This window comes from Saimiri boliviensis, chromosome 2 (genome assembly GCF_048565385.1).
Source record: "Saimiri boliviensis isolate mSaiBol1 chromosome 2, mSaiBol1.pri, whole genome shotgun sequence".
Lineage (NCBI taxonomy): Eukaryota > Metazoa > Chordata > Mammalia > Primates > Cebidae > Saimiri > Saimiri boliviensis.
Genome location: NC_133450.1, coordinates 34,262,324 through 34,287,830, shown reverse-complemented (window position 1 = coordinate 34,287,830; position 25,507 = coordinate 34,262,324). Strand labels below are relative to the sequence as shown.

The following is a 25,507-nucleotide window of genomic DNA, read 5'->3' as shown; positions in this document are numbered from 1 at the left end:
GGTTGAATTTGCCATGTTGGCCTGGAGTTTTCTATGTTGGAAGGTTTTTAACTATGAATTCAGTTTTTTAAATAGATAGATATAAGACTGTTCAAGTTACCTAGTTCTTCTTGAGTATGTTTTGGAAGTTTCTGTCTTTCAAATAATTGATTTATTTCCTCCTAGTTTTTAAAGTTTCTTTAGGTGAAGCTCATTGATTTGAGGTCTTTATTCTTTTCTTCTCTTCTTTTTTTCTTTCCTTTGAGGCAGGGTCTTGCTCTGTCACCCAGGCTGGGTGCAGTGATACAGTCTCAGCTCACTGCAGCCTTCACCTCCCAGGTTCAAGTGATTGTCATACCTCAGCCTCCCAAGCATCTGGGACTACAGGCACATGCCATCATGCCCAACTAAATGTTATATTTTTAGTAGAGACGAGGTTTCACCATATTGGCCAGGTTGGTATTGAACTCCTGACCTCGTGATCCACCCTCCTTGGTTTCCCGAAGTGCTGGGATTATAGGCGTGAGCCACCATGCCCACCCCCACCACCTGCCTCCATCTTTATTGTAGAGCAAACCAACTTTTCTTCATACTTCAAGAAAGAAGTTTGTATACATGTTACTACAGCCTGTGGTTTTGTTCTTCTGTGGAACTTAGAATTATGAAATATATTGTTTTCAGAACTCAGTATATCATCCTAATTGCTCTGATGCTTTAATAAGCATTGTTAAATACTAATTAACAAAAAAAGGAACCTCTTATCTGCAATTATAACTCTAAAATCACTGGAATTAGATGACTATTATCTTTCATGTGAAAAAAAAAACTGTCTATAGAAACAAGTTTTAAGAACTTCAAGGATTATTGGGTAATGCAGCACTTTACTGTTGAGCCAAAATCTGAAACCATCAAAATTCTTTGGACTGTTAGAATTGGTATGTTTAGGAAGTCTACTTTTGGGTCGAAGATGAAAATACAAATATGGTGTGTTGTCAAAACTGCTGTTGTCAAGGATGGCTCAATATAGATTATGCCACTCATTTTTTATCACTTCTGTATCAGATTCTTTGTATCAGATTCTTTGTAGAGGTATGATTATCTGTGGCTTTTTTTTGTCACTTGGCTCTACATTTAAATAAAATGTAGGGGGCCTTAGCCAGAACAGTCAGGCAAACAAAAAAGAAGGCATTCAGATTGGAAAGGAAGAAGTAAAGTTGTCTCTTTTTAAATGAGATGATCTTATATATGAAAATACCTGAAGACTCATCCAAAAAATTATTAGAACTAATAAACAAATGCAGTGAAGTTGCAGGATATAAAATCAGCATACAAAAATCAGTTGCATTTCTGTATACTAACAATGAACTATTTGAAAAAGAAACCATTGAAAACAATTTCATTCATAATAGGATCAGAAAATAAAATACTTAGGCATAAATTTAACCAAGGAGGTAAAAATCTATATGCTGAAAACTATAAAACATTGATTAAGGAAATTGGAGAAGATATAAATAAGATATTCTGTGTACATGAATTGGAAGAATTAATACTATTAAAATATCCATACTCCTCAAAGTGAGCTACAGATTTAATGCAACCCCATCACAGTTTCAGTGGCATTTGCTGTGGTTTGGATATTTGTCCCCTCCACATCTCCTGTTGAAATTTGATCCCAGGGTTGGAGGCGGAGCCTGTGGGAGGTGTTTGGGTCATGAGGGTGTATCCCTCATGCATGTATTGGTGCTGTCCCCTTGCTAATCAGTAAGTTCTCGCTCTATTAGTTCACAGGAGAACTGGTTGTTTAAAAGAGCATGGCACCTCTCCCTTCTCTTGCCATGTGACATGCTGACTCCTCTTCCCCTTCTGCTATGATTGGAAGCTTCCTAAGATCCTCAGATTCATGCTTCTTGGACAGCCTGCAGGACTGTAAGCCAAATAAACCTTAATAGAAACAACGATTCTAAAATTCATATGCAACCATGGAAGCCCCTGAAGTCAAGGCAGTCTTGAACCAGAAGAACAAAACTTGAGGCATACCATTACCTGATTTCTAAATATACTACAAAGCTATAGTAATCAAAATAGCATGGTATTGGGATAAAATAAATATGTAGACCAATACAACAGAAAAGAGACACCAGAAATAAATCCTTTTGTTTACAGTCAAATGATAGTAGACAAAGGTACCAAGAACACATAGTGAGAAAGGGTGGTTTCTTCATAAATGGTTTTGGGGAAACTGCTTTCCTCATGCAGAAGAATAAAACTGGACCCTTAATCTCATACGATATACAAAATTGAACTTAAAATGGATTAAAGACATAAACATATAGTTTCAGGTCTTAAATGTAAGACTATTAGAAGAAAATGTAGGGGAAAGCTTCTTAACATTTTTCTGGGTAATGATGTTTTGGATATGACCCCCAAATCACAGGCAACTAAAGCAAAAATAGACAAATAGGATTCTATCAAACTAGAAAGCTTCTGGACAGCAAAGGAAATAATCAGCGGAGTGAAGAGACAACCAATGGAATGGGAGAAAATATTTTAAACCATGTATCTGGTAAGGGTTTAATATCCAAAATATAAAGGGACTCAAGCAATTCAATAGCAAGAAAACAACTCAAAGGACCTGAATAGACATTAAAAATGGGCAAAGGACCTTAATAGACATTGCTCAAATGAAGATAAACAAATGGTCAACAGGTATGTGAAAAAACACTCAACATCACTTATCATCAGGGAAATGCAAATCAAAAACAGTGAAATATCACCTCACACCCAGTAAAATGGCTGTCATCAAAAAGACAAAGGATAGCTGTTGGCAAGGATGTGGAAAAGAAGGATGCCTTGTACCCTGTTGGTGGAAATGTAAAACAGCCATTATAGAAAACAGTATGGGGATTCCTCAGAAAATTCAAAATATAAATGCCTATGATCCAGCAATCCCACCTCTGGGTATATATCCAAGACAAATGCAGTCAGTATCTCAAAGCAATATCTCTGCTCTTATGTTCACTCTAGCAGTATTCAGGAGAGCCAAGATATGAAATCAATGTGTCTGTCTGTCAGTGGATGCATGGATAAATTGTAATACACATGCATGCACACACAGAATGAAGTATTATCCACTCTTTAAGATTTTCCAGATAATAAATCTGGAAAAATGAATGAATGAATAGGGGTGGGTTAATCTGCTCTTACTAACTCTTGCCCTCACATTTATTCATAAAAATAGAGCTCTTTAAGATTCTTCATTTTAATTGGTGTAAATTTAAGGGGTACAAGTGCAGTTTTGTTACATGGATATATTGGGTAGTGGTAAGATCTAGGCTTTTAGTGAAATCATCACCCAAATAATGTACCTTGTACCCATTAAGTAATTTTTCATTCCTCACCCTCCTCCCACCCATGCTTCCAAGTCTCCAAAGTCTACTATTCCATACGCTGTGTCCATGTGTACGCATTATTTAGGTCTCACTTGTAAGTGAGAACATGCAGTATTTGGCTTTCTCTTTCTGAGTTGTTTTACTTAAGATGACCTCTAGTTTCATCTGCACTGCAGCAAAAAAACATGATTTCATGTATTTTTATGGCTGCATAATATTCCACTATATTTATCTACCACATTTTCTTTATCCATTCATCCATTGATAGACACTTAGTTTGATTCCAGATCTTTTCTATTGTGACTAGTGCTGCAAGAAACATATAAGTTGCAGGTTTCTTTTATATAATGATTTATTTTATTTTATTTTATTTATTTATTTATTTATTTATTTATTTATTTATTTATTTTCCAGAGACAAGGTCTCTCTCTCTGTTGCCCAGGCTGGTGTACAGGGGCACAATCATAGAATCATAGCTCACTGCAGCCTCCAACTCCTGGGCTCCAGCAGTCCTCCCAAGTAGCTAGGGCTGCAAGTGTTCACCACCATGCCCAGTGTATTAGTCCATTTTTATGCTGGTATAATGAAATGCCCAAGACTGGGTAATTTATAAAGGTTAGAAATTTATAAAGAGGTTTAGTTGACTCACAGTTCAGCATGGCCGGGGAGGCCTCAGGAAACTTACAATCATGGTGGAAGACAAAGGGGAAGCAAGTCACCTTCTTCACAAGGCAGTGAGAAGGAGAAGTGCCAAGTGAAGAGGGGAAGAGCCCCTTGTAAAACCATCAGATCTCGCAAGAACTCACTATGTAGTGTATCTGTAAACCCAGCTACTCAGGAGGCTGAAGCACGAGAATCACTTGAACCCTGGAGGCAGAGGTTGCAGTGAGCCAACATCATGCCACTGTACTCCAGCCTGGGTACACAGCAAGACTGTTTCAAAAAAAAAAAAAAATAGTTCCAGGCACATTGGCTCATATAATCCCCACAGTTTGGGAGGCCAAGGTGGTTAGATCACTTGAGCTCAAAAGTTTGAGACCAGCCTGGGCAATATGGCAAAACCTCATCTCCACAAAAACAATATAAAAATTAGCAGGACTTGGTAGCTTGTGTCTGTGGTCCCAGCTTCTTGGGAGACTGAGGTAGGAGGATGACTTGAGTCCAGGAGATGGAGGTTGCTGTGAACTGAGATTGCACCACTGTTGTCCAGTCTGGGTGACAGGGCTATGCCCTGTCTCAAAAAGGAAGAGAGGGAAAGAAAGAAAGAAATAGAAGAGTGTATTGTAACTATTGTAGGGTTGGATATTATTTTGTGAAACTGTTTTGTTTTGTTTTGTTTTTGAGACAGAGCCTCGCTCTGTCACCAGGCTGGAGGGCAGTGGCACGATCTTGGCTCACTGCAACCTCCAACTCCCTGGTTCAGGCGATTCTCCTGCCTCAGCCTCCTGAGTAGCTGGGATTACAGGCACGTGCCACCACACCCAGCTAATTTTTGTATTTTTAGTAGAGACGGGATTTCACCATGTTGGCCAGGATGGTCTCAATCTCCTGACCTCGTGATCCGCCCGCCGTGGCCTCCCAAAGTACTGAGATGACAGGTATGAGCCACTGTGCCCAGCCTGTTTTGGTTTTGTTTTTAAGAGACAGGATCTGTAACTGGGCATGGTGGCTCATACCTGTAATCCCACCACTTTGGGAAGTTGAGGTAGGAGGATCACTTGAGCCCCATATTTCAAGACCAGTTAGGCAACATAGGGAGACCCTGTTTGTACAGAAAAATTTTAAATTAGCTGATTATTGTGATACTTGCCGAGGTTTCCCAGTTACTTAGGAGGCGGAGGTAGGAGGATTGCTTGAGTCCGGGAGGTCGAGGGTGCAGTGAGCCATGATTGCACCACTGCTGCACTCCAGCCTGGGTGAACGATGAGATCTCAGTTTTTTTAAAAAAGGTTAAACTGCTTAATCTGATTATAAATTATAAATGTCTAGTATGTTATTCTCTATTTTTTAAATACGGCAAAGATAAGCATTTTGGCCTTGAAGCATTTATGTTTTAAATGAAAATATGTTACTGTAAACTGGGATTTTCAACTGGCCAGGTGTCATTTACTGCAATTCAGAGTCTCTCAACCTCCATATTTCTAGAAATGAATTTAGATTGAAGGCTGTGCCTCTTAAACTGCTCTGTCCTTTTGGTTTCTTGCTGGTGATTGTCTGCTGATACTTTATAAAACTAAAAATGTTCTACTCAATTTGTTCCTTATTTGAAATGTTTGCATCAACCTAGGTATAAACTAGATGAATTTGTTTGTAATTATTTTTGTTGTTACTGCTTTGCATTTGCCTATTTTCATCAGAATAAAACAGTGTAGTTTCTGATGAGATTGACATGAATTTCTCAGACAGAGGAAGATTTAGGGATGGTGTCCCTTTGGGAATATGATTGCTTTCTTGCATGGTGATTTGCTTCCACTTCCCAGGTTTTGAGAATAATAGGCAGTCAGAAGGTCTGCATGCCAAAGGCAGAAGACATTTGGGAATTTTTTCACCATGAACTTTAAGTTGAAGGAGTTAATGATTGGCTGGATTACAATATAGAAAGTGGATGTCTTTACAGTAAAGTAAGTAGAGCTTGAAATACAAAGAATGGAAACTTCTTCATGAAAATGGTTTTAGGGGAAAAACATTTTTTCTCTTTATGGTTTATTCTGCTCTAGGAAAACACCACCAAGCAAGTGAAACACATAATGTGATTGCATCAGACAAAGCAGCAGAAATGTCAGTTGTCCATGAACATGAGCACAGCCACGACCACACACAGCTACATGCCTACATTGGTGTTTCCCTCGTACTGGGCTTCGTTTTCATGTTGCTGGTGGACCAGATTGGTAACTCCCATGTGCATTCTACTGACGGTGAGTGGCTCCAAGGCTTTCTGGGCAGGGCAATAAATTTGCAGTTTAGAAAGTTACAAATGATCAAATATTTCAGTCTGTATCAGTGGCTGTATTTAGTGCTAAAACTCGTTGTCTTCTCAGATTCTAGTCAACATTTAACTAAGCGGGGAGAGATACTGAGTTGTGGCATGTGGCACAAGGAAGTGTTTAGTGGTTTATTACTTTGCTTGTCTTAAAGCTGTCACATTTGGTTGAAAGTCTAGGGCAGAAGTTCTTAACTTAGTTTTTCGCCATGGATCCCTTAGGCAGTCTAAAGACTGTGGACCTTTTAATGGAATATTGTTTTTAAATATACAAAACATAGTACATAGGATTACAGAAAAAGCCACCTATGTTGAAATATAGTTACTAAAACAGAACAAATTTGTGATATAATTAGGTATGTCTTTATCAGTGCATTAAATAATGAAATAATACATTTAAATCCTAAGCAAACTTAGAGTTGAATTTTATTTTCTAGTACATTAGTATGCTAGCTTTTACATAGTACTATGCTTAGCTTAAGAACATTAAATTATGAGGTAGTCTGTAAGAACACAACATGTATGTCAGGTTGAACATCTAGTTGATTTTGAGTTTTTGTTTTGATGGTTACTGGTGTAGAAAATCTTGATTTACGAAGGTATTTTCTTACAAATGTACTTAAACACATTTGTAGCTTGCTTTTTAAGGAATGATAAGCTTCTGTAAAGGACAACTAGAATTCTCCAAGACTTTTCAAATTTAACTCCAGTCATAGTAACTGTTTTGAGTTAAGGTCAATGAATTCATCTTTGATCCACTGGTAATAGAAATAAATCTGGGAGTTATAAACTTCTCCAAGGATTGATTCATAGATACCTTTTTTCAGATATGTCAGCAGGGAATTTTGCAGATAGGAAGTATTGGAAAGCAGCATAAATATCTTGGTCCCCATTGTGAGAGCCCTGTGACTATCTCTGTTTGGTGGCTGAGTGACTATTAGATGCAGAGCTGCTTGATGGTTGCCCAACTCCATCACGTAAGCGAGCATCTGCAGACAGGAACGCTGTAATCATGCAATGTGGTGGCAGTTCTGTAAGTCCTTAATTTAAAGTAGTGATGAGTGAAAACAATAATTTAAAGATATTCTACAACCATAAAATTGTCTGATTAGTCTGATTTCTACTGGCAGTAAAGTATAGATAGTGCTGATATTACTTATGATATGACACGAATTATATGATATAATTATGAATGTATTTTCTACATTTATAATTAAATGAAATGCCAGGCCAGTCACAGTGACAAAGACCTATAATCCTAGCATTTCGAGAGGCCAAGACGAGTGGATCTTTTTGAGTTCAGGAGTTTGACACCAGCCTAGGCACCATGGCAAAACCCCATCTCTACAAATAAATACAAAAATTAGCTGAGCATGGTGGTGTACACCTGTAGTCCCTGCTACTAGGGGGACTAAGGTGGGAGGAACACTTGAGCCCAGGAGGTTGAGGCTGCAATGAGCCAAGATCATGCCACTGCACTCCAGCCTAGGTGACAGAGTGAGACCCTGTCTCAGAAATAATAGTGATAATAAAAGTAAAGGAAATGCGGCCAGGTGTGGTGGCACCAAAGACCTGTAATCCCAGCACTTTGAGAGGTGGAGGGGAAAGGATCACTTGAGACCTTCAAGTTCAAGACCAGCCTGGGAGATATAGTGAGACCCCATCTCTACAAAAAAATAAATTACCCAGGAACGATGATGCATGCCTGTAGTCCCAGCTACTCAGGAGGTTTAGGTGAGAAGATCACTTGAGCCCAGGAGTTTGAGACTACATTGAGCCATGAATCTCATGAATGGATCGGATCATTCAGTTCAGCCTGAACAAGAGAACAAGATCCCATCTCAAAAAAAAAAAAAAAAAAAGAAAGAAAGATAAAGGAAATGCTAAATTTCAGTTACAGGTTAGTAAAAATAAAAATGCATTTTTTTTTCAAGTTAAAATCACAGACATCCTCTGAATTCTACCTGTTTTCACCTCAGTAGACCCCAGGCTAAGAATATTTAGTTAATAGAAAAATCTGCAGAAAAGCAGGCCAAAGACACGAACAGGTAATCACAATAAGATATTGAAATAGCCCTTAAACATATGAGAAGATGTTCAGTTTCACTTGAATGCAAATCAAAGCTATGCTGAGATAGCATTTCTTACCTGTCAGGCAAAACTTCAGAAGCTTGACAATACAACTGATTGGCAAAGCTGTGATAGAATAGGCACTCATACTGTGGGTGGCAATGCGAAATGATACGATACCTATGGAGAGAAATTTGGCTCTATCTAACAAAACTGCATGTATTTAACTTTTGACCAAAAATCCCACTTCTAGGGATTTTCTTGAATACAGCTCCAATATGAAAATACATAAGCACAAGATTATTCAATGCAGCATTATTTATCATTGAAAAATACTTAAATATCATGGAGATTGGCTGAATGAACTATGGTATGTAACATAATGGAGTACCATGTAGCTGTAGAAAAGAATCAAGATTCAGGCAGGGTGCAGTGGCTCACCGTTTAATCCCAGCATTTTGAGAGGCTGAGGTGGGATGATTACTTGAAACTGGAGTTCAAGGCTGCAGTGAGCTATGATCGCATAACTGCACTCTAGCTTGGGTGACAGTGCGAAACCCTGTTGCTCTAAAAAATAACATAAAAGAATAAAGATGGAGATATCTGTGAACTAATAGGGAGACATTTCCAGGAGATACTGTTAAATGAAAAAAAAAAGCAAAAAATGTAATGATCATTAGCGTATACCATGTTTTATATAAGAAAGAAGGGGAACGAAGAAAAACATACAGTTGACCCTTGAACAATATGGGTTTGAACCGTGTGGATCCATTTATACACAGGTTTTCTTTCAGTAAAAGTTACAGCAAGCATTCCTGCCTCTCCTACCTCCCCTTCCTTCACCTCTTCTACCTCTGCCGCCCCTGACACAGCAAGACCGACCCCTTCTCTTCCTCCTCCCACTCCTCCTCCTCCTCAGCCTACTCAGTGTGAAGATGAGGATGAAGACCTTTATGATGATCCACTTCCACTTAAGAGTAAATATATTTTCTCTTTCTTACAAATTTTAAATAACATTTTCTTTTATCTAGCTTACTTTATTGTAAAAATACAGTATTACTACATATAACATAAAATATGTGTTAGTCAACTTTGTTATCATTAAGACTACTGATCAACAGTAGGCTATTAGTAGTTAAGTTTTTGGGGAGGCAGAAGTTCTATGTGGATTTTTGACTGTGTAGGGGGTCAACACTCCAGCCTCCATATTGTTCAGTGATCAACTGTATCTACTTATCTTCACAAAAAAGAAACGCAAGAAGAACTGGCTAGAAAACCAAAAACATTTATTAACTGCATGGGGTGGGGTGGAGGACATGAGACGGCAGAAGAGTTTTGGGAGCACATGATATTTCCCTGAGCGTGCCTTTTTGGTATAGTTCTGACTTTTGGAAACGTGAATATTCTACATATTCAAAAAATAGAATGAAACCAATAAGGATGGGAGCACTAACGGAAACAGATGACTATTTCAAATCACACCGAAGGGATTTTAAAAAACCTAATTTGCCGGGCGTAGTGGCTCAAGCCTGTAATCCCAGCACTTTGGGAGGCCGAGGCGGGTGGATCACAAGGTCAGGAGATCAAGACCATCCTGGTCAACAAGGTGAAACCCTGTCTCTACCAAAAATACAAAAAGTTAGCTGGGCATGGTGGTGCGTGCCTGTAATCCCAGCTACTCAGGAGGCTGAGACAGGAGAATTGCCTGAACCCAGGAGGCGGAGGCTGCGGTGAGCTGAGATCGCGCCATTGCACTCCAGCCTGGGTAACAAGAGCAAAAAACTCCGTCTCAAAAAAAAAAAAAAAAACCTAATTCAAGTAAATTATGAATGTAGTATTTGACTATACATGGTTAGTCTTAGGTGGAGTTGGGAGGGATACTGTAAACACATACTGAACTCGTTGTCGTTGTTTTGTAATGGAATGGGCAAAACAGTGCTGAAGCTGCTTTAGATGTTTTATAGGATTGAGTAAATGGATCCACGTGTTGATGTTGGTGGAGCCAGGGTTCTAAGTGTAGAAGAAGGAACACACAGTACAGAGTGGGGAAGGCAAGAAAGAACCCCTGTAGGGATGGATTGGAATTGGGGGTATTGCACTCGTGATTTCTAAATATATTTGTTTATGTATATATATTTGTATACACATATATGTACATATATATACATGCTAGCTCTGTCTGCAGATGGGGCCTAGAAATAAAGACATCCCACTAGCATGAGCATGCCAAGACTCTTCAGAGAAGAATCAGGGCTGATTCTAGGACAGGGGCAGGGTAAGAGCAAGTGAGCTTGGAACATCTAGTACTGAAAAAAGCAAAGGAAGGAAGAAGATGGGAGCATGTCACAAGATGTAGGAACCCTCTTAAAAGGGTTCCCACAAGCCACATCTGGGATAAGTTGAGCACCAACATAATTAAGAACAGTAATAAAGCATAATCCATTTTTAAAAATGGCAATCCAGTTGGGCGCAGTGGCTCATGCATGTAATCCCCGCACTTTGGCAGGCTGAGGCAGGTGGATCACTTGAGGTCAGGAGTTTGAGACCAGCCTGGGCAACATGGTGAACCCTATCTCTAACTAAAAATACAAAAATTAGCTGGGTATAGTGGCACACGCCTGTAATCCTAACTACTGGGGAGGCTTAGGAGAATTGCGTGAACCTGGGAGGCGGAAGTTGCAGTGAATTGAGATTGTGCCATTGCACTCCAGCCTGGGAGACAAGAACGAAACTTCATCTCAAAAAGAAAAAGGAAAAATGAGAATCCATGAACCCATTTGTGGGGGGGGGGGTGCATGTGCAGAGAAAAAGAGAGAGAGGGAGAGAGAAGAAGAGAGGGCACTTGCTCATAGAATGCTTAATGCCTGTTGTTAAATATAGAGAGAGTGCTGGAGTTGGAAAAATACTCATTTTTTCAAGCCTCAGTAAAGGCTGACTCAGGTATGTATCATCAATGAATGTTAAATATAGGGGGCAAATTTTTATTTCCTTATTGACTTCAAGGGGAAAGAAGTAACTAAATGAAGAAATCAGGTGATACCTTGATCAGATCGTCAAAATTAAGGTCACCAGCATTCTGCTTTTGACATGGCCAAGTAAGCTCTCAGATCAGCTTCCTCACAGGTAACTAAAAACACTGGACAGAATTCAAAAAAAACACAAACAATGGAGAGTGACCCAAAGCAAGCAACTTCTGGAGGGGAGTCAGCACTTGGAACGGGGTACATTTCCTATTTTTACTGCTTTTAGTAATCAGCCCTCTGTGGGACAGGTAAAACTGATAGAAAACTCAGCCCTTCTGTCTTAAAGGGTCAGAGGACAGAGTTCAGCAGTTTCAGTAGTCACAGCACTGAAAAGAAGGAAGAATCCTAGAAAGGAGAGAAACTCAGTCCCAAATTCTGTATATAAACTGCCTCAGTCTCTAGCTGACCCCTGAACCATGCTTGCATGGGCAGATTTCAGGTAGCTCAACTGAAGATAATTATGAACTAAACTGGGCTGGATGCAGCGGCTCGCGCCTGTAATCCCTGGACTTTGGGAGGCCAAGGTGGGTGGATGGCTTGAACCCAGGAGTTTGAGGCAGCCTAGGCAACATGGCAAAACCTTCTTTCTACAAAAAATACAAAAATTAGCTGGGTGTGTTGACCTGTGCTTGTAGTTCCAGCTACTTAGGAGGCTGAAACTGAAAACTGAGCAGCAACCCAGAAGACAGTTTGCAGTTTTAATCCAACTAAGTTACTTTAAGCAAAACAAACAAAATCACTCTTTGGAGGAATATAACAAAATCCAACTATCCATGAGATAATGTTGGCAATGTCCAGGATATAATTCAAAATTAACACCACAGTGAGCAGCAGATGTATATCCTGCACCTCTAGATGTGACCCTGAGAAGCATGGTTGCCTTTGTAACATTCCATCCAAGGACCCATAGTCTAAGGACATACACACAAAAGTTTTTTATTACTAAAAAAAAACAAGAAAGGAGAATGTATTATCCAAAAATGGCAATGTTGTAAGTCAAAGGTAGAGGAAATGTTCCAGATTAAAAGAGACTAAAGAGTTACAACTAAGTGAAATGTGTGATTCTAGACTGGATCCTTCCTGGAAAGGAAATAAGCCCTGAAATATAATACTGAGCAATCGACAAAATTCTAGTATGCAAGAAAATTAGAAAAAATATCGATGTTGATAACTGTACTATTATTATGTAAGAAAATATCTTTTATCTTAGAAAATACACATTGAAGTATCTGGGGATAAAGGGTTATTGATGTGTGTGTACAATGTTTAAATGTTATAGAAAAAGAATGTGTGTGTGCACAGAGAGCATGAGGATAAATGATGAAGCAAATGGGGCAGAATGTGAGTCAATAGGTCCATCCGAGAAAAAGATGTACGAATTTTTTTAACTATTCTTACAACTTTCCTGAAGGTTTTAAATTATTTCCAAATTACGGTTTTAAAAAATTATGTGGCCGGGCGCGGTGGCTCACGCCTGTAATCCCAGCACTTTGGGAGGCCGAGGCGGGTAGATCACGAGGTCAAGAGATCGAGACAATCCTGTTCAACATGGTGAAACCCTTCTCTACTAAAAATACAAAAATTAGCTGGGCATGGTGGCGCGCGCCTGTAATCCCAGCTACTCAGGAGGCTGAGGCAGGAGAATTGCTTGAACCCAGGAGGCGGAGGTTGTGATGAGCCGAGATCGTGCCTTTGCACTCCAGCCTGGGTAACAAGAGCAAAACTCCATCTCAAAAAAAAAAAAAAAAAAAAAAAAAATGGGATTAAGTTTAAAACAAAACAAAATGCTTTTTGTCTAGAACAGTTTTTAATCTTGTATTACTATATGTTAATTTTTTTTCCATAGAGTTGTTTTTTTCAATAAAATTTTATCTTGGAAAGTTGATTTAGGAATAAATGGTTTTATTCATGTGCCTTATTCCAAACAGCAAATAAGAAGCACCATTGGATGGTATCAGACTCTAGCCGTATTACATAGTTGGCCACATTGGCCTCCAAGACATTTTTCTTGTGATTCTTGTCATTTCAATTTGAAGTAGATTGTGCATGTTGACTCACACCTGTAATCACAAGCGATTTGGGAGGCCAAGATGGGAAGATTGCTTCAGCCCAGGAGTTCGAGACCAGCCTGGGCAACAAAGCAAGACCCCCATCTCCACAAAAGTCTTAAAAATTAACTGGGCACAGTGGCATGTGCCTGTAATCCCAGTTACTTGGGAGGCTAAGGTGGGAGGATTGCTTGAGCCCAGGAATTTGAGACTGCAATGAGCTATGCTTGTATCACTGTACTTCAGCCTTCGTGACAAAGGAGACCCTGTGTCTTAAAAAAAAAAAAAAAAAAAAAAAGGTGGGAAGGAGAGAAATGAAGATGGTCAAATTTCACACTTGTGAACCTGTAGTTCAGGGAGTTGTAAATTTCTCCTACCTGTCCTTATCCATAGTCAGGACAGTGCTGTGAGTTCAAGAACAGAGAGTAGCTGCAGAAAGTAATGATCTTTTCTGTGTTCTCTGGTCCTGGGTAGGGGTGAGTGGCTCTAGTTTCCCTCTGACATCCCATGCTCTCTGTGTTTGTATGTACATGTGTGAGTGTTTGCTTATGCAAGAAAAGAAGGAAGAGGACCGAGCTGATGCAAAGCCAGCCTTCTCTCAGGGTATCTTTCTTCCATACCATGTCTACTTTCTCAAAATCCTTGATCTGCCAAAGAGAAATTTGGAAAGTGCTGAAATGGCCACTGACTTCTATGTCTTTTGAAACATGTATGTAAATGTAAACATGTTAAATATGAAAAATAAAAATTTTCCTCCTCAGTAAGTTGAAAGAAATTTCCATTTAACAAATGATTTAAAAAAAAAAACCTAATTCTAAAGATATGTATGGTGATTGTCAGGCCAGACACAATGGCTCAGGCTTGTAATCCCAGTACTTTGGGAGGCCAGAGTGGGAAGATGGCTTGAGGTCAGAAGTTTGAGACCAGCCTGGACAACATAGCAAGACCCATCTCGACAAAAAATTAATTTAAACATTAGCCAGGCATAGTGGCACGTGCCTGTAGCCACAGCTACTCTGGTGGCTGAGATGGGAAGGAAGATAACGTCAGTTCGAGGCTGAAGTGAGAGTGAGTTGTGATCGGACCACTTTACTCCAGCCTGGGCAACAAAGCAAGACTCTGTCTCTAAAAAAATAAAAATAAAATGTATAGGCCCAGTAGTACTCTGTAATGCTATACAGAGAATTAAATGTAGCTTGTGTTCCTTTATTCTTCCTCCTGTTTTACCTCTGAAGTCATTGTTTTTGCTAGCTTTCATGTGTGTGATGATCTGGTTTTTATTTTCCAGAGTTTTACGTATTATAAAATATCAATAAAAGTATATTAATTTCTGCTAAACTACAGTCTTTTTCTATAGGGTTATAAAAACTTTCTAATTTTAAAGCCTCTAATTTTTTAAGATCCTAAGTGTAGCTGAACCACAAGGCTTTGTACAAAATAAGGCCAGAGCCAGCTTGTACACAGTGTAATTTGACTGTTCTTTCCAATTCAGGGTAACATTTAACTATTTGCTGGCTTTTTAGCTTCCCATCTTTGCAGTATTTTAGTAGGAAAATATCATTTATTAATAAGAGGTAACCTGTTACTTTACTCATATACTTTCCCATTGTAAACCCCTTCCTTTCATGTGCTGGACTCCTAAGAAGATTAAATCCCCTGTAATTTACTTGACTGATATTCATCTGTCATTTTACTTGGCATTCTGATGATCCCATCTTTTAACTTTATTTACTTGTATGTTTCCTATAATAGCAGTAACATCTTAATTTGATACACATAAGTACTCTTTTTCACTCTTCAGCAAGGATTTATTAAGTAACTGTTATGTGCCTAGTGCTATGCTACATTCTGTGAGATATGTTAAAGGAAAAGAGATAGAAGTAGAAAATTTAATGCTTCATCATTTACAGTTCATCTGGGGATATAAAACATTTAAGGAAAAATAGCTTTCTGTATCTGAGGTGGTAATATAGAAGAACCTTTGAAGTCACATGTGGAGACTGTCCACCATAGATCACTAGATGCAGGCAAAGGGAGAGTTGTTTTGAGCCAGAATCAATTTTTTAAATTTATTTTTAATTTTTCTTGAGTCAAGGTCTTGCTCTATCACCTGGGCTAGAGTTCAGTGGCATGAGCACAGCTTGCTGCAGCCTTAAACTGCTAGGTGCAAGTGATCCTCCCACCTTAACCTCCCAGATACCTGGGACTGTAGGCATGCACCACTACCACATTTGGCTAAATTTTTTAAATTTTATAGAGATAGGGTCTCGTTATATTGCCCAGGCTGGTCTCAAACTCCTGGCCTCAAGTGATCCTCCCACCTCGACTCCCAAAGTGCTGCAATTACAGGCATGAGCCACCATGCTTAGTCTTCAATATTTTATTCTTTCTTGAGGGAAGTGGTTCTGTAGTTTCAACGATGTCTAAGTTTTGGGTTAGCAAGCTGAGAAGTTCAGTATGTGCCAAGAATTACAGGTGAGGAGATTTGGGGAAAGGAGAATAAGAAAGTTTTGTTAGATGGTGTTGACAAACTGGTTTAACTAGACCGGACATTGAGAAATAAGTTGGAACTACTTGATAAAGGGCTTAAGAACCTACCTAATATAGCAGTTTGCCCTGAATTTGAAAAGCAGCAGATTCTTACCTGTTAACTGACACATCAGAAGAGTGGTGTTGTTTTGAGATGAAGTTTCACTCTTGTTGCCCAGGCTGGAGTGCAATGACACGATCTCTGCTCATTACAACCTCCACCTCCTGGGTTCAAGTGATTCTCCTGCCTCAGCTCCCAAGTAGCTGAGATTACAGGTGCCTGCCACCACACCCGGCTAATTTTTGAATTTTTTAGTAGAGACAGGGTTTCACCATGTTGGTCATGCTGGTTTCAAACTCCTGACCTCAGGTGATCCACCTGCCTCAGCCTCTCAAAGTGCTGGGATTACAGGCGTGAGCCACCGCACCCTGCTAAGGTGGGTGTTTTTCAAAAGATGGATCTGATGTGGATGTGTAAGATGAATTATATTAGGGAAAAATAAGAGTAGGGAATCTATTGCTACTTCAGGTTTGAGTGATGAAAATCTAGATTAAGGTGATGGCAATAAACGTGTGACACGTATTAGAATGCAGGTAAAGTTACGGGATGCCAAGGAAGAGATAGGCAATGGATTGGTCTGGAAAGAAATGATCAGAGGCCATAGAGCACTTTCCTTGGAGTGGTAGAGGAAGGGGATTAAGGAATAGGAGGAAGTTGGGGTTGTTGGGGGTTACACATTTCAGTGATTTTTCTTAAGGGAAGGCTGGGTCAAATGAAGAGTTCCCTCTTAGCCACCTCTTCAGGATGGCTTCTCTTTGAAGCAGAAAGAAAAAAGATAGTGGCCAGGTGCGGTGGCTCACGGCTGTAATCTTAACATTTTAGGTGGGTGAGGAAGGTAGATCATTGGAGGTCAGGAGTTCCAGACCAGCCTGGCCAACACAGTGAAACCCCATCTCTACTAAAAATACAGAAAAAAAAAAAAAATGAGCTGGGCATGACTGTATTCCCAGCTACTGGGGAGGCCGATGCAGGAGAATCAATGGAGTTGATTCAGGAGGTGGAGGTTGCAGTGAGCTGAGGTCATGCCACTGTATTCCATCCAGCCTGGTGACAGTGAAACTCCATCTCCCAAAAAAAAAAAAAAGAGAGAAAGAAAAAGATAGTAGTTAGGAAAATAATCTACTTTAAGAGCTTTCACAAAATTCTTTCACCTCTAGATCATTGTTTGAACAGTTTCTGTCTCACACGTAGCTTAATGCTGTCTTTCTCATTTTCACTTTAGATCCAGAAGCAGCAAGATCTAGCAATTCCAAAATCACCACCACACTGGGTCTGGTCGTCCATGCTGCAGGTAGGGTTGGATTGCAGTGGAACCTCCTTGTTTTCTGTCACACAGGGGAGACCTCAGTGTTTATATTTCAGGGACTGTCTACAGTTGGACTGGCCTTTGATGGAAGGGTTACTTAATGAAGTCCTCCAACACAAGCACAAGCCTGGCATGCTCAGTGTCAGGTGTTTGCGAGCTAAGAATCGTTTTTATACTTTTTTTTTTTTTTCCTACTTCTCTCAGAGTATCCCCAAGATTTCTATTCTTTTTAATGGTTTTTTTTTTTTTCGTTTTAGGTTTTGGGGTATATGTGAAGAACATGCAAGATTGTTGCATAGGTACATACATGGCAGGTTTTTTTTTTCTTTAAAGAGGAACATATTGTAGCACATGAAAATTATATAATTCAAATTAAGGAAGTTTTATTAGAACACAGCCATGACCATGTATGTATGTGTTGTCTGTGTCTATAGCAATGAATTAGATGAGGGGAAAATGGGAGTAGGGAACCTATAGCTAATTTAGGTTTGTTTGAGTGATAAAAATTTAGGTTAGGATGATGGCAATAAAAAATGGAGAAAGGCAAATGACTGATGTTAGAATGAAGATGAAGTTGCAGGAGGCTAAGGAAGAGACAATGACGATGATCCATTTCTTTTGTTTTTGTGCAACAATGGCGGAATTGAATAGTTGCAAGAGACCAAGTAACTGCAAAGCCTGAAATATTTACTGTCAAGCCCTTAAGAAAAACTTTGCTGACCTCTGCTCTAGAATGTCATCTAGAAAAGAGCCTTGGCACTTTTGTCCAGAACAGCCCTGTTACCAGTCTATATGCAAAGCACCAGTTTAAGCAGAAGTGGTACGTGGTGGAATGCAGAGGTCTCAGCATTGCTGACAGGGTACACTTTAGAATCATAAGCCAAACCTAGTCCTAGTAGTAGAATTCTGTCAGTGACAAACAAAGGCATGTGAAAGGTGGTACACTGTTACCTGGTCCTTTCTAAGTATAATACGATTTTCTAACACATTTCATTCATTCAACCAATGTTTACTCATTATATATTCATCATCTATATAGAGTTCTAGTATCTTTTTTTTTTTTTTTTTTTGAGACGGAGTCTTGCTCTGTCACCAGGCTGGAGTGCAGTGGCATGATCTCGGCTCACTGCAACCTCTGCCTCCTGGGTTCAAGCGATCCTCCTGCCTCAGCTTCCCGAGTAGATGGGACTGTTTTGTTTCTTTACCTATTATTAAGAGATGCTTCCTCTGAAATTCCTCTTTGGTATTTCTCTTGTTACAGTTTGATTAATCAATGGATTGTTTGATTAGTTGGAAAATTGAATGTCAGTTTTCCAGTAACAACAACAACCAAAATAACTAACATTGAATAGTCTGGGCCAGATGCTACGCTGTTTATGTAAGTTATCTCATTTAATCCTCAGGAAAACCCTAAGAAATACATACTTTATTGAACACATTTTAAAGATAACAACGCTGGCATCCAGCTGGACCTGACTCTAAAGCTCACACACTCAGCCACTACACTGTTGTTGCTGTCGTCGTTGTTTATAGGATTTTATGTTTCCTCATTTCTAAATATAGCTGATGGTGTTGCTTTGGGAGCAGCAGCTTCTACTTCACAGACTAGTGTCCAGTTAATTGTGTTTGTGGCAATCATGCTACATAAGGTAAGCAAAATTTTGGTGTACGGTTTGGTATTGAGTGTCTTCATAATTAAAATTTCTTGTGGTCCTTAATGTTTTTTCTGGAATTTGGGAAATTTTTCTTAGTTTCATAATTGCTATTCATTTTAGAGAATTGTATAAATCTGTTCAAAGCTTCTAGTTTCATTTTCTTAAGCTTTTGCTTGATGGGTTTCAATTTTTTTGTGTAGTCATATATACAAACTGTCAGATTCTCCTCAGATTTATGTATTTCATAGTAATTTTTGTTCAAAAGTGTTTTTCTTTTCTTGACTGTTTCTCTTTTCTACTGTCCAAGAAACACACACAAATAGGATTTTTTCTTGGCTTAGAACATTAATTCCTAATGGCATAGCTCAGCTTTGGTATTCTGCTTGGTTTTGTTTTTTGTTTTTTGTGGGTTTTGTTTTGTTTTATTTTTGAGACGGAGTCTCGCTCTGTCACCCATGCTGGAGTGCAGTGCACAATCTCAGCTTACCGCAACCTCCACCTCCCAGGTTTAAGCGGTTCTCCTGCCTCAGCCTACCGAGTAGCTGGGACTATACGCAAGTGCCACCACACCCAGCTAATTTATTGTTTTGTATTTTTAGTAGAGACAGGGTTTCAAATGGTAATCCTGCCTCAGCCTCCCAAGTAGTTGGGGTTACAGGCACCCGCCATCACACATTTTTGTATTTTTAGTAGTGATGGGGTTATACCATGTTGGCCAGGCTGGTCTCAAACTCCTGACCTTAGGTAATCTGCCCACCTCGACCTCCCAAAGTGCTAGGACTACAAGTGTGAGTCGCTGTGCCCGGCCTTTTGTGAGTTTTTCTTTGTATGAGAAAACATAGTCAAATGGCATGTACTTCTTGATGTAGAAGGAATCCATACTTCTAGAGTGATAATAAGAGATTATTTTTTATTTCCAGGCACCAGCTGCTTTTGGACTGGTTTCCTTCTTGATGCATGCTGGCTTAGAGCGGAATCGAATCAGAAAGCACTTGCTGGTCTTTGCACTGGCAGCACCAGTTATGTCCATGGTGACATACTTAGGACTGAGTAAGGTAAGCTAATCTATTCCTCGTCATCTAAACAAGTGTCTTGTGATCTCTTAGAACTTACAGTCTCTAGGATTGAATTTTTCCAATAAGTTTCTCTCTCAAACTAATGACAAAATTAGGAGTAAAAATTGTACAGGGTAAATATCTTAGTTCCAATTCATCCTCTTCATAAATTTAGCATTTCCTTATTCATTTAATTTGAAAACTTATTCCCTATCCGTTCCAAGAATATTTGCATAAATGATTGTCCTTCTATGTTTAAAATAGTATAACTTAACCAGCCATGCTAGTTTCATAAGTCAAACCCGTCCATATTTAATGTTGAGGTAGACACATGAAGCATGAGTAACAAGCCATGTGCAGCTTTGAGAACAGCAGCTGAGCAGCTAACTCAGCCTCTTCTCCTCCCAGCTCTCCCGTCACCAAATAGTGACTGTCCAGTTCTTTAATACTGCATACTTTATACTGAACATAGCTTCAGACCTGAGGTAACATGTACTCGTCTGCTTCCAAGCTGGACCTTTCCATGCCTTATAATCCTGTCTGTCTGGGCTGTAGTTCTTAGCAACAACTCTCCTAAATGTCAACCAACAGGCAACTGAAGGAAAATCTTAGAAGCATACTGACTCAGGGCTAGTTGATGGGAACTCTTTTCCCAACGCCCTCTCTAAAGGTCATTGATTCTTCTGAGTGTCAGTCAATTCAATATTTGGCAGTAAAACCTGTATTATAGGAACATATGAAAAATGAGATAAAGAATGGCTAGGTTCCTGTTAAGCAAGGGTTTGTTGATCTTAGTTGCTGACAGTGTGTTATAAAAACCCTTTCTGTTTACCTGAAGAACCTTCTCTTCTTTCAGTGAGCAGTATGTTGTTCCCTTTGAAAGATTACTCTGTCACTTCAGTAATCAGTGCAAGTTTTTTAAACTTTTGACGGGAAGGTACTGATAATTCTAGAGACGTGGAGTTACTTGCGTGTCCTTTTCTTAGCATTTTAATTAATAGTCTTAGTCTACAGGTCCACGTTTTTAATAGAAAAGTTTGAAATGAGTTTTTAAAAGACTAGTTTATGAGATATTTCTAAGCTCTATGAGGGCAGCTGCTGCATCTTGATTACTTTTATCTCAAGCACCTGGCCCAGAGCCTGGTGCATAGATGATGCTTATTAAATATTAGTAGAATCAATAAATGTATGTCTTAAATTTAATATCTGCAATAATATGTTATCAGTTCTTTCTCAAGAATAATACAAGCCAAACCTGTTGAACCAGCACTTAAAGTTAGTTTTAAAAAGCAATTGTGAGCCAGGAGCAGTGGCACACACCTGTAGTCCCAGCTACTGGGGAAGCTGAGACAGGAGGATTGCGTAAACCCAGGAGTTCAAGGTGTAGTGTGTTACGGTTGTGCCTGTCAATAGCCACTGAACTCCAGCCTGGGCAACGTAGCAAGACCTCATCTCTAAAGACAGATACATTAGATGGATGGATGGACAGAATGATGGAACTGTGGTAAATATAGTTAATAATAGTGTGTGGTGCATTTTCAAAATTGCTAAAAGTAAATTTCAGATGTTCCCACCAGAAAAGATGATAAATAATGGTGATGACAGATGTTAATTAGTTTGATTTAATTGTTCCACATTATACTCATGAATCATAATGTCACTTTATACCCTATAAATATATACAATTATATATTGTTGATTTACAATAAGTTTTTTAAAAAATTAATTGCATATATCACTGATATTCTTAAACCCTTATTTGGAAGCTTTCCATGAATAACTTAAAATTGCTCTATTCTTGGCTGGGTTTGGTGGCTCACGCCTGTAATCCTAGCACTTTGGGAGGCCAAGGTGGGCAGATCATGAGGTCAGGAGTTAGAGACCATCCTGGGCAACATGGTGAAACCCCATCTCTACTAAAAATACAAAAAAATCCTAGCTACTTGGGAGACTGAAGCAGGAGAATAGCTTGAATCAGGGAGTCGGAGGTTGCAGTGAGCTGAGGTCGCACCACTGCACTCCAGCCTGGTGACAGAGCAAGACTCTGTCTCAAAAATAAATAAATAAATAAATAAATTGCTGTGTTCTCTAGATGTCCCCAGTATCCTAGACAGCACCAGTTAAGAATAGTTAGTGTTTTTTAATTGGGACTTCTTCCTGACCTTGAATTTTACTTGACTTAGTCTTTCCTTTCTCTCTTCTAATTCACAGAGCAGTAAAGAAGCCCTTTCCGAGGTGAATGCCACGGGAGTGGCCATGCTTTTCTCTGCCGGGACATTTCTTTATGTTGCCACAGTACATGTCCTCCCTGAGGTGGGCGGAACGGGGCACAGCCACAAGCCCGACACCACAGGAGGGAGGGGCCTCAGCCGCCTGGAGGTGGCAGCCCTGGTTCTGGGTTGCCTCATCCCCCTCATCCTGTCAGTAGGACACCAGCATTAAATGTTCACGGTCCAGCCTCGGTCCAAGGCCGTTTGCCATCCAGTGAGAACAGCCGGCGCGGGACAGTGATTCACTTCCTCAGTCTGTTGTCTCGCCTTGCCCATCTCCACATGTATTCCTAGAGTCCGGAGGGAGGTGAGATTAAAACCTGAGTAATGGAAAAGCTTTTAGTAGAAACATGTTGCAGTTAGCTATAGACATCCCATTGTGTTATCTTTTTAAAAGGCCCTTGACATTTTGAGTTTTAATGTTTCTCTTGACCCTATTCTCAGGGAAGATGAAATTTAGTTTTAAGGAAAAGAGGAGAATTTCATACTCGCAATGAAGTAGTAATTATGAAAATAGAGTGTTCTGTAATTCAGCTGTGTCTCTTTCGGCTTAGTTTAGAGGCTCTGCCACTTTATCCATTGATTTTTAACATGGTTCCCACCATGTAAGACTGGTGCTTTAGCATCTATGCCACATGCCTTGATGGAAGGTCATAGCACCCACTCTCTTAGATGCTAAAGGTGAGTGTAGTTAATTTGGGATTAGAGTCAGGAAAATGATGGCAAGACACATTGAAAGCCCACTTTATACTCAAAAGAGATATCCATTGAAAGGGGATGTCTAGAGGGACTTCAGCAGCTCTTTTGCACATGCCTGTCTGAATCCAGCCTGCCATTCCATCAAATGGAGCAGGAGGGGTGGGAGTAGCCTCTGAAGAGGTGACTGGTATTTTGTAGCATTCCTTTTCAAGTTCTCTTTGCAGAATATCTGTCTCCACATTCTTAGAGAGGAGCCAAGTTCTAGTAGCCTAGGCTTTCCTTCAGGAACAGTCAGATCACAAAGTAGCTTTGGAAATTAAGGGATATTAAATTTTAAGTGATTTTTGGATGGTTATTGATATCTTTATGGTAGCCTTCTTTAAAAGTAAGACTACCAAAATATATATGTATAGTTGTCTTTTTTTTCTCTCTCTTACCAGATCAGCAATCCCTCTAGGAACCTAAATACTAGGTCAGCTTAGGGGACACTGTGTCTGCTCACATAACCACCTGTAGCAAGATGGATCATAAATGAGAAGTGTTTGCCTGTTGAGTTAAAGCTTATTGGAATCGTGTCTCTTGTCTCTTCGTCTTTTACATGCTTTTCTCCTAACTTTTCCCTCTAGTCTCTCCTCCCCACAATTTGCTGCTTACTGCTGGTGTTAATATTTGTGTGAGATGAATTCTTATCAGGACAACCACTTCTTGAACTGTGATGATGAAGATAATAATATCTTTATTCTTTATCCCCCTTCAAAGAAGTTACCTTTGTGTCAAATGCCGCTTTGTTAGGCCCCTGTTAAAATATCACCTTCTCATGTGTAAATTGACACAATCACTAATATTCTGGTAATTTAAACAATTGAGATAGCAAAAGTGTTTAACAAATTAAGATCTTTTTTTTTCTTATTTGCCAAAATTTGTGTAAACCCTGTCTTGTCAAATAAGTGTGTAATATTGTATTATTAATTTATTTTTATTTTCTGTACCATTTCAAAACACATTACATTAAGGGCGAACCAAGACTAGTTTCTTCAGGGCAGTGGACGTAGTAGTTTGTAAAAATGTTTTCTATGACACATAAGCCAGCATGCCTATGATTTCTTTATTTCCTTTGTAAATTTGTCACTGGATCAGCAGCTGTGGAAATAAAAGCTTGTCACTGGATCAGCAGCTGTGGAAATAAAGCTCCCTCTGCTGGCCACAGTGAGGAAAGTAGCACAAATAAGAGTTTTATGTAGTCACTGGCAACAATTGCATACAATTTTAAAACCAAGAGAAGGTATAGGATGGAAAGTCCAAATGACTTCCTTGATTGGATGGAAACAGCTGACTTTATGAGAGATTTGAGGTTTCATCTGGTCCTTCAAACTATATGGTTGCCTAGATTCTCTCTGGAAACTGACTTTGTGAAATAAATAGCAGATTGTAGTGTCTGGTTTGGTTTGGACAGTAGTGTTTTCTATCATATTGTCGTGTGCAATGGTCAGTAAATTGTTCTGCTGGCCAAAGCCTCTTTCAGCAGTGCCTTGCCATCATGCTTAAAAGTTTGGCCAGTATATCTTGCTGGATGGAGCCTTGAACTTTGGCAAAGATTGAACCATCTGACTTCCAAATTTGCCTTCCCCTCTGGACCTCACTATTAACAAGCAAACCTTTCACGGCCCTCTCAGCTCTCAGAAGCTGTGAATGGGCTTTCCCAGATTTTAAAGCTGCTGCCTCAGGAACTACTCGTTTTTCTCCTGGTCAGCGGGCAGAAATAGCCATACTAATCTCGCAGGGCTCAAATGCATCTTCAGGCAGCAGGGAACCAAGCAGCATGGCACAGGCCTCCTTCACTGGAAGAAGAGCTCGCTGCCGTGGTGGGCAGTGTTCCAGGAGAGGCCATGTCCATGTTCACTTCTTGGCACATTTCAGTTCCGTTTTCCTCTTGTTTAAAGCTGCCTCTTTAGATGTGGATGCCTTAATGCTGTAACACGTTTGAAAACATTGGCAATACTTAAGTTGCTGCCATGATTACAGATGGCAATATTGGCTACCAAAGAGATGCAATTGATGATGAAAAGCATGATTCTTCCTTCCATATAACCAAAGTTAATCTTAATTGCAATTTGACTCCCTTTCCTTGGTAGGGGTAGACTTTCCTCAGATTCCAAGTGCTCTCTTAAATGGCAAATTAAGCTAAAGAATACTACTGATCCATTCCCCCCACTTCTCCAGTTAATTGCTTGTCAGTTCTTATTTCAGGAAAGCAGTGATGTTCCAAGTTTGATTCCGTTTTCCTGTGCACACTGTTGCCAAATTTTTTTCTTAGGCCAAGATTCTGCACTGGAATGTAGATAGTTGGAGACAGTGCTGTCTACAGAGGCGATGTGTTTTCTCTTTGTCCCCCCCTGCACCTTTTTCTTTCCCAATTCAAAACAGCCAAGTCAGCCCTTTTCTG

At 39.6% G+C, this 25,507-nt stretch overlaps 1 protein-coding gene across 5 annotated transcripts in view; it reads left to right on the top strand.

Annotated features, from left to right (window-relative positions):
* Window positions 1-25,507, top strand: part of SLC39A9 (solute carrier family 39 member 9) — a 57,195-nt gene that overhangs the window by 30,836 nt on the left and 852 nt on the right. For 2 of the 5 annotated variants that reach the window (XM_010335208.2, XM_003924476.4), the window contains exons 3-7: window positions 6,086-6,283; window positions 17,302-17,370; window positions 18,949-19,034; window positions 19,961-20,095; window positions 22,307-24,500. In XM_010335208.2, coding sequence (XP_010333510.1) covers window positions 6,145-6,283; window positions 17,302-17,370; window positions 18,949-19,034; window positions 19,961-20,095; window positions 22,307-22,537 — 660 coding nt within the window. In that variant the 5' untranslated portion in view covers window positions 6,086-6,144 and the 3' untranslated portion in view covers window positions 22,538-24,500. Of the gene's footprint in view, window positions 1-5,848; window positions 5,990-6,085; window positions 6,284-17,301; window positions 17,371-18,948; window positions 19,035-19,960; window positions 20,096-22,306; window positions 24,501-25,507 lie in introns of those variants that run through there. The other 3 variants (XM_010335209.3, XR_744388.3, XM_010335207.3) reach the window with 3 other exon arrangements.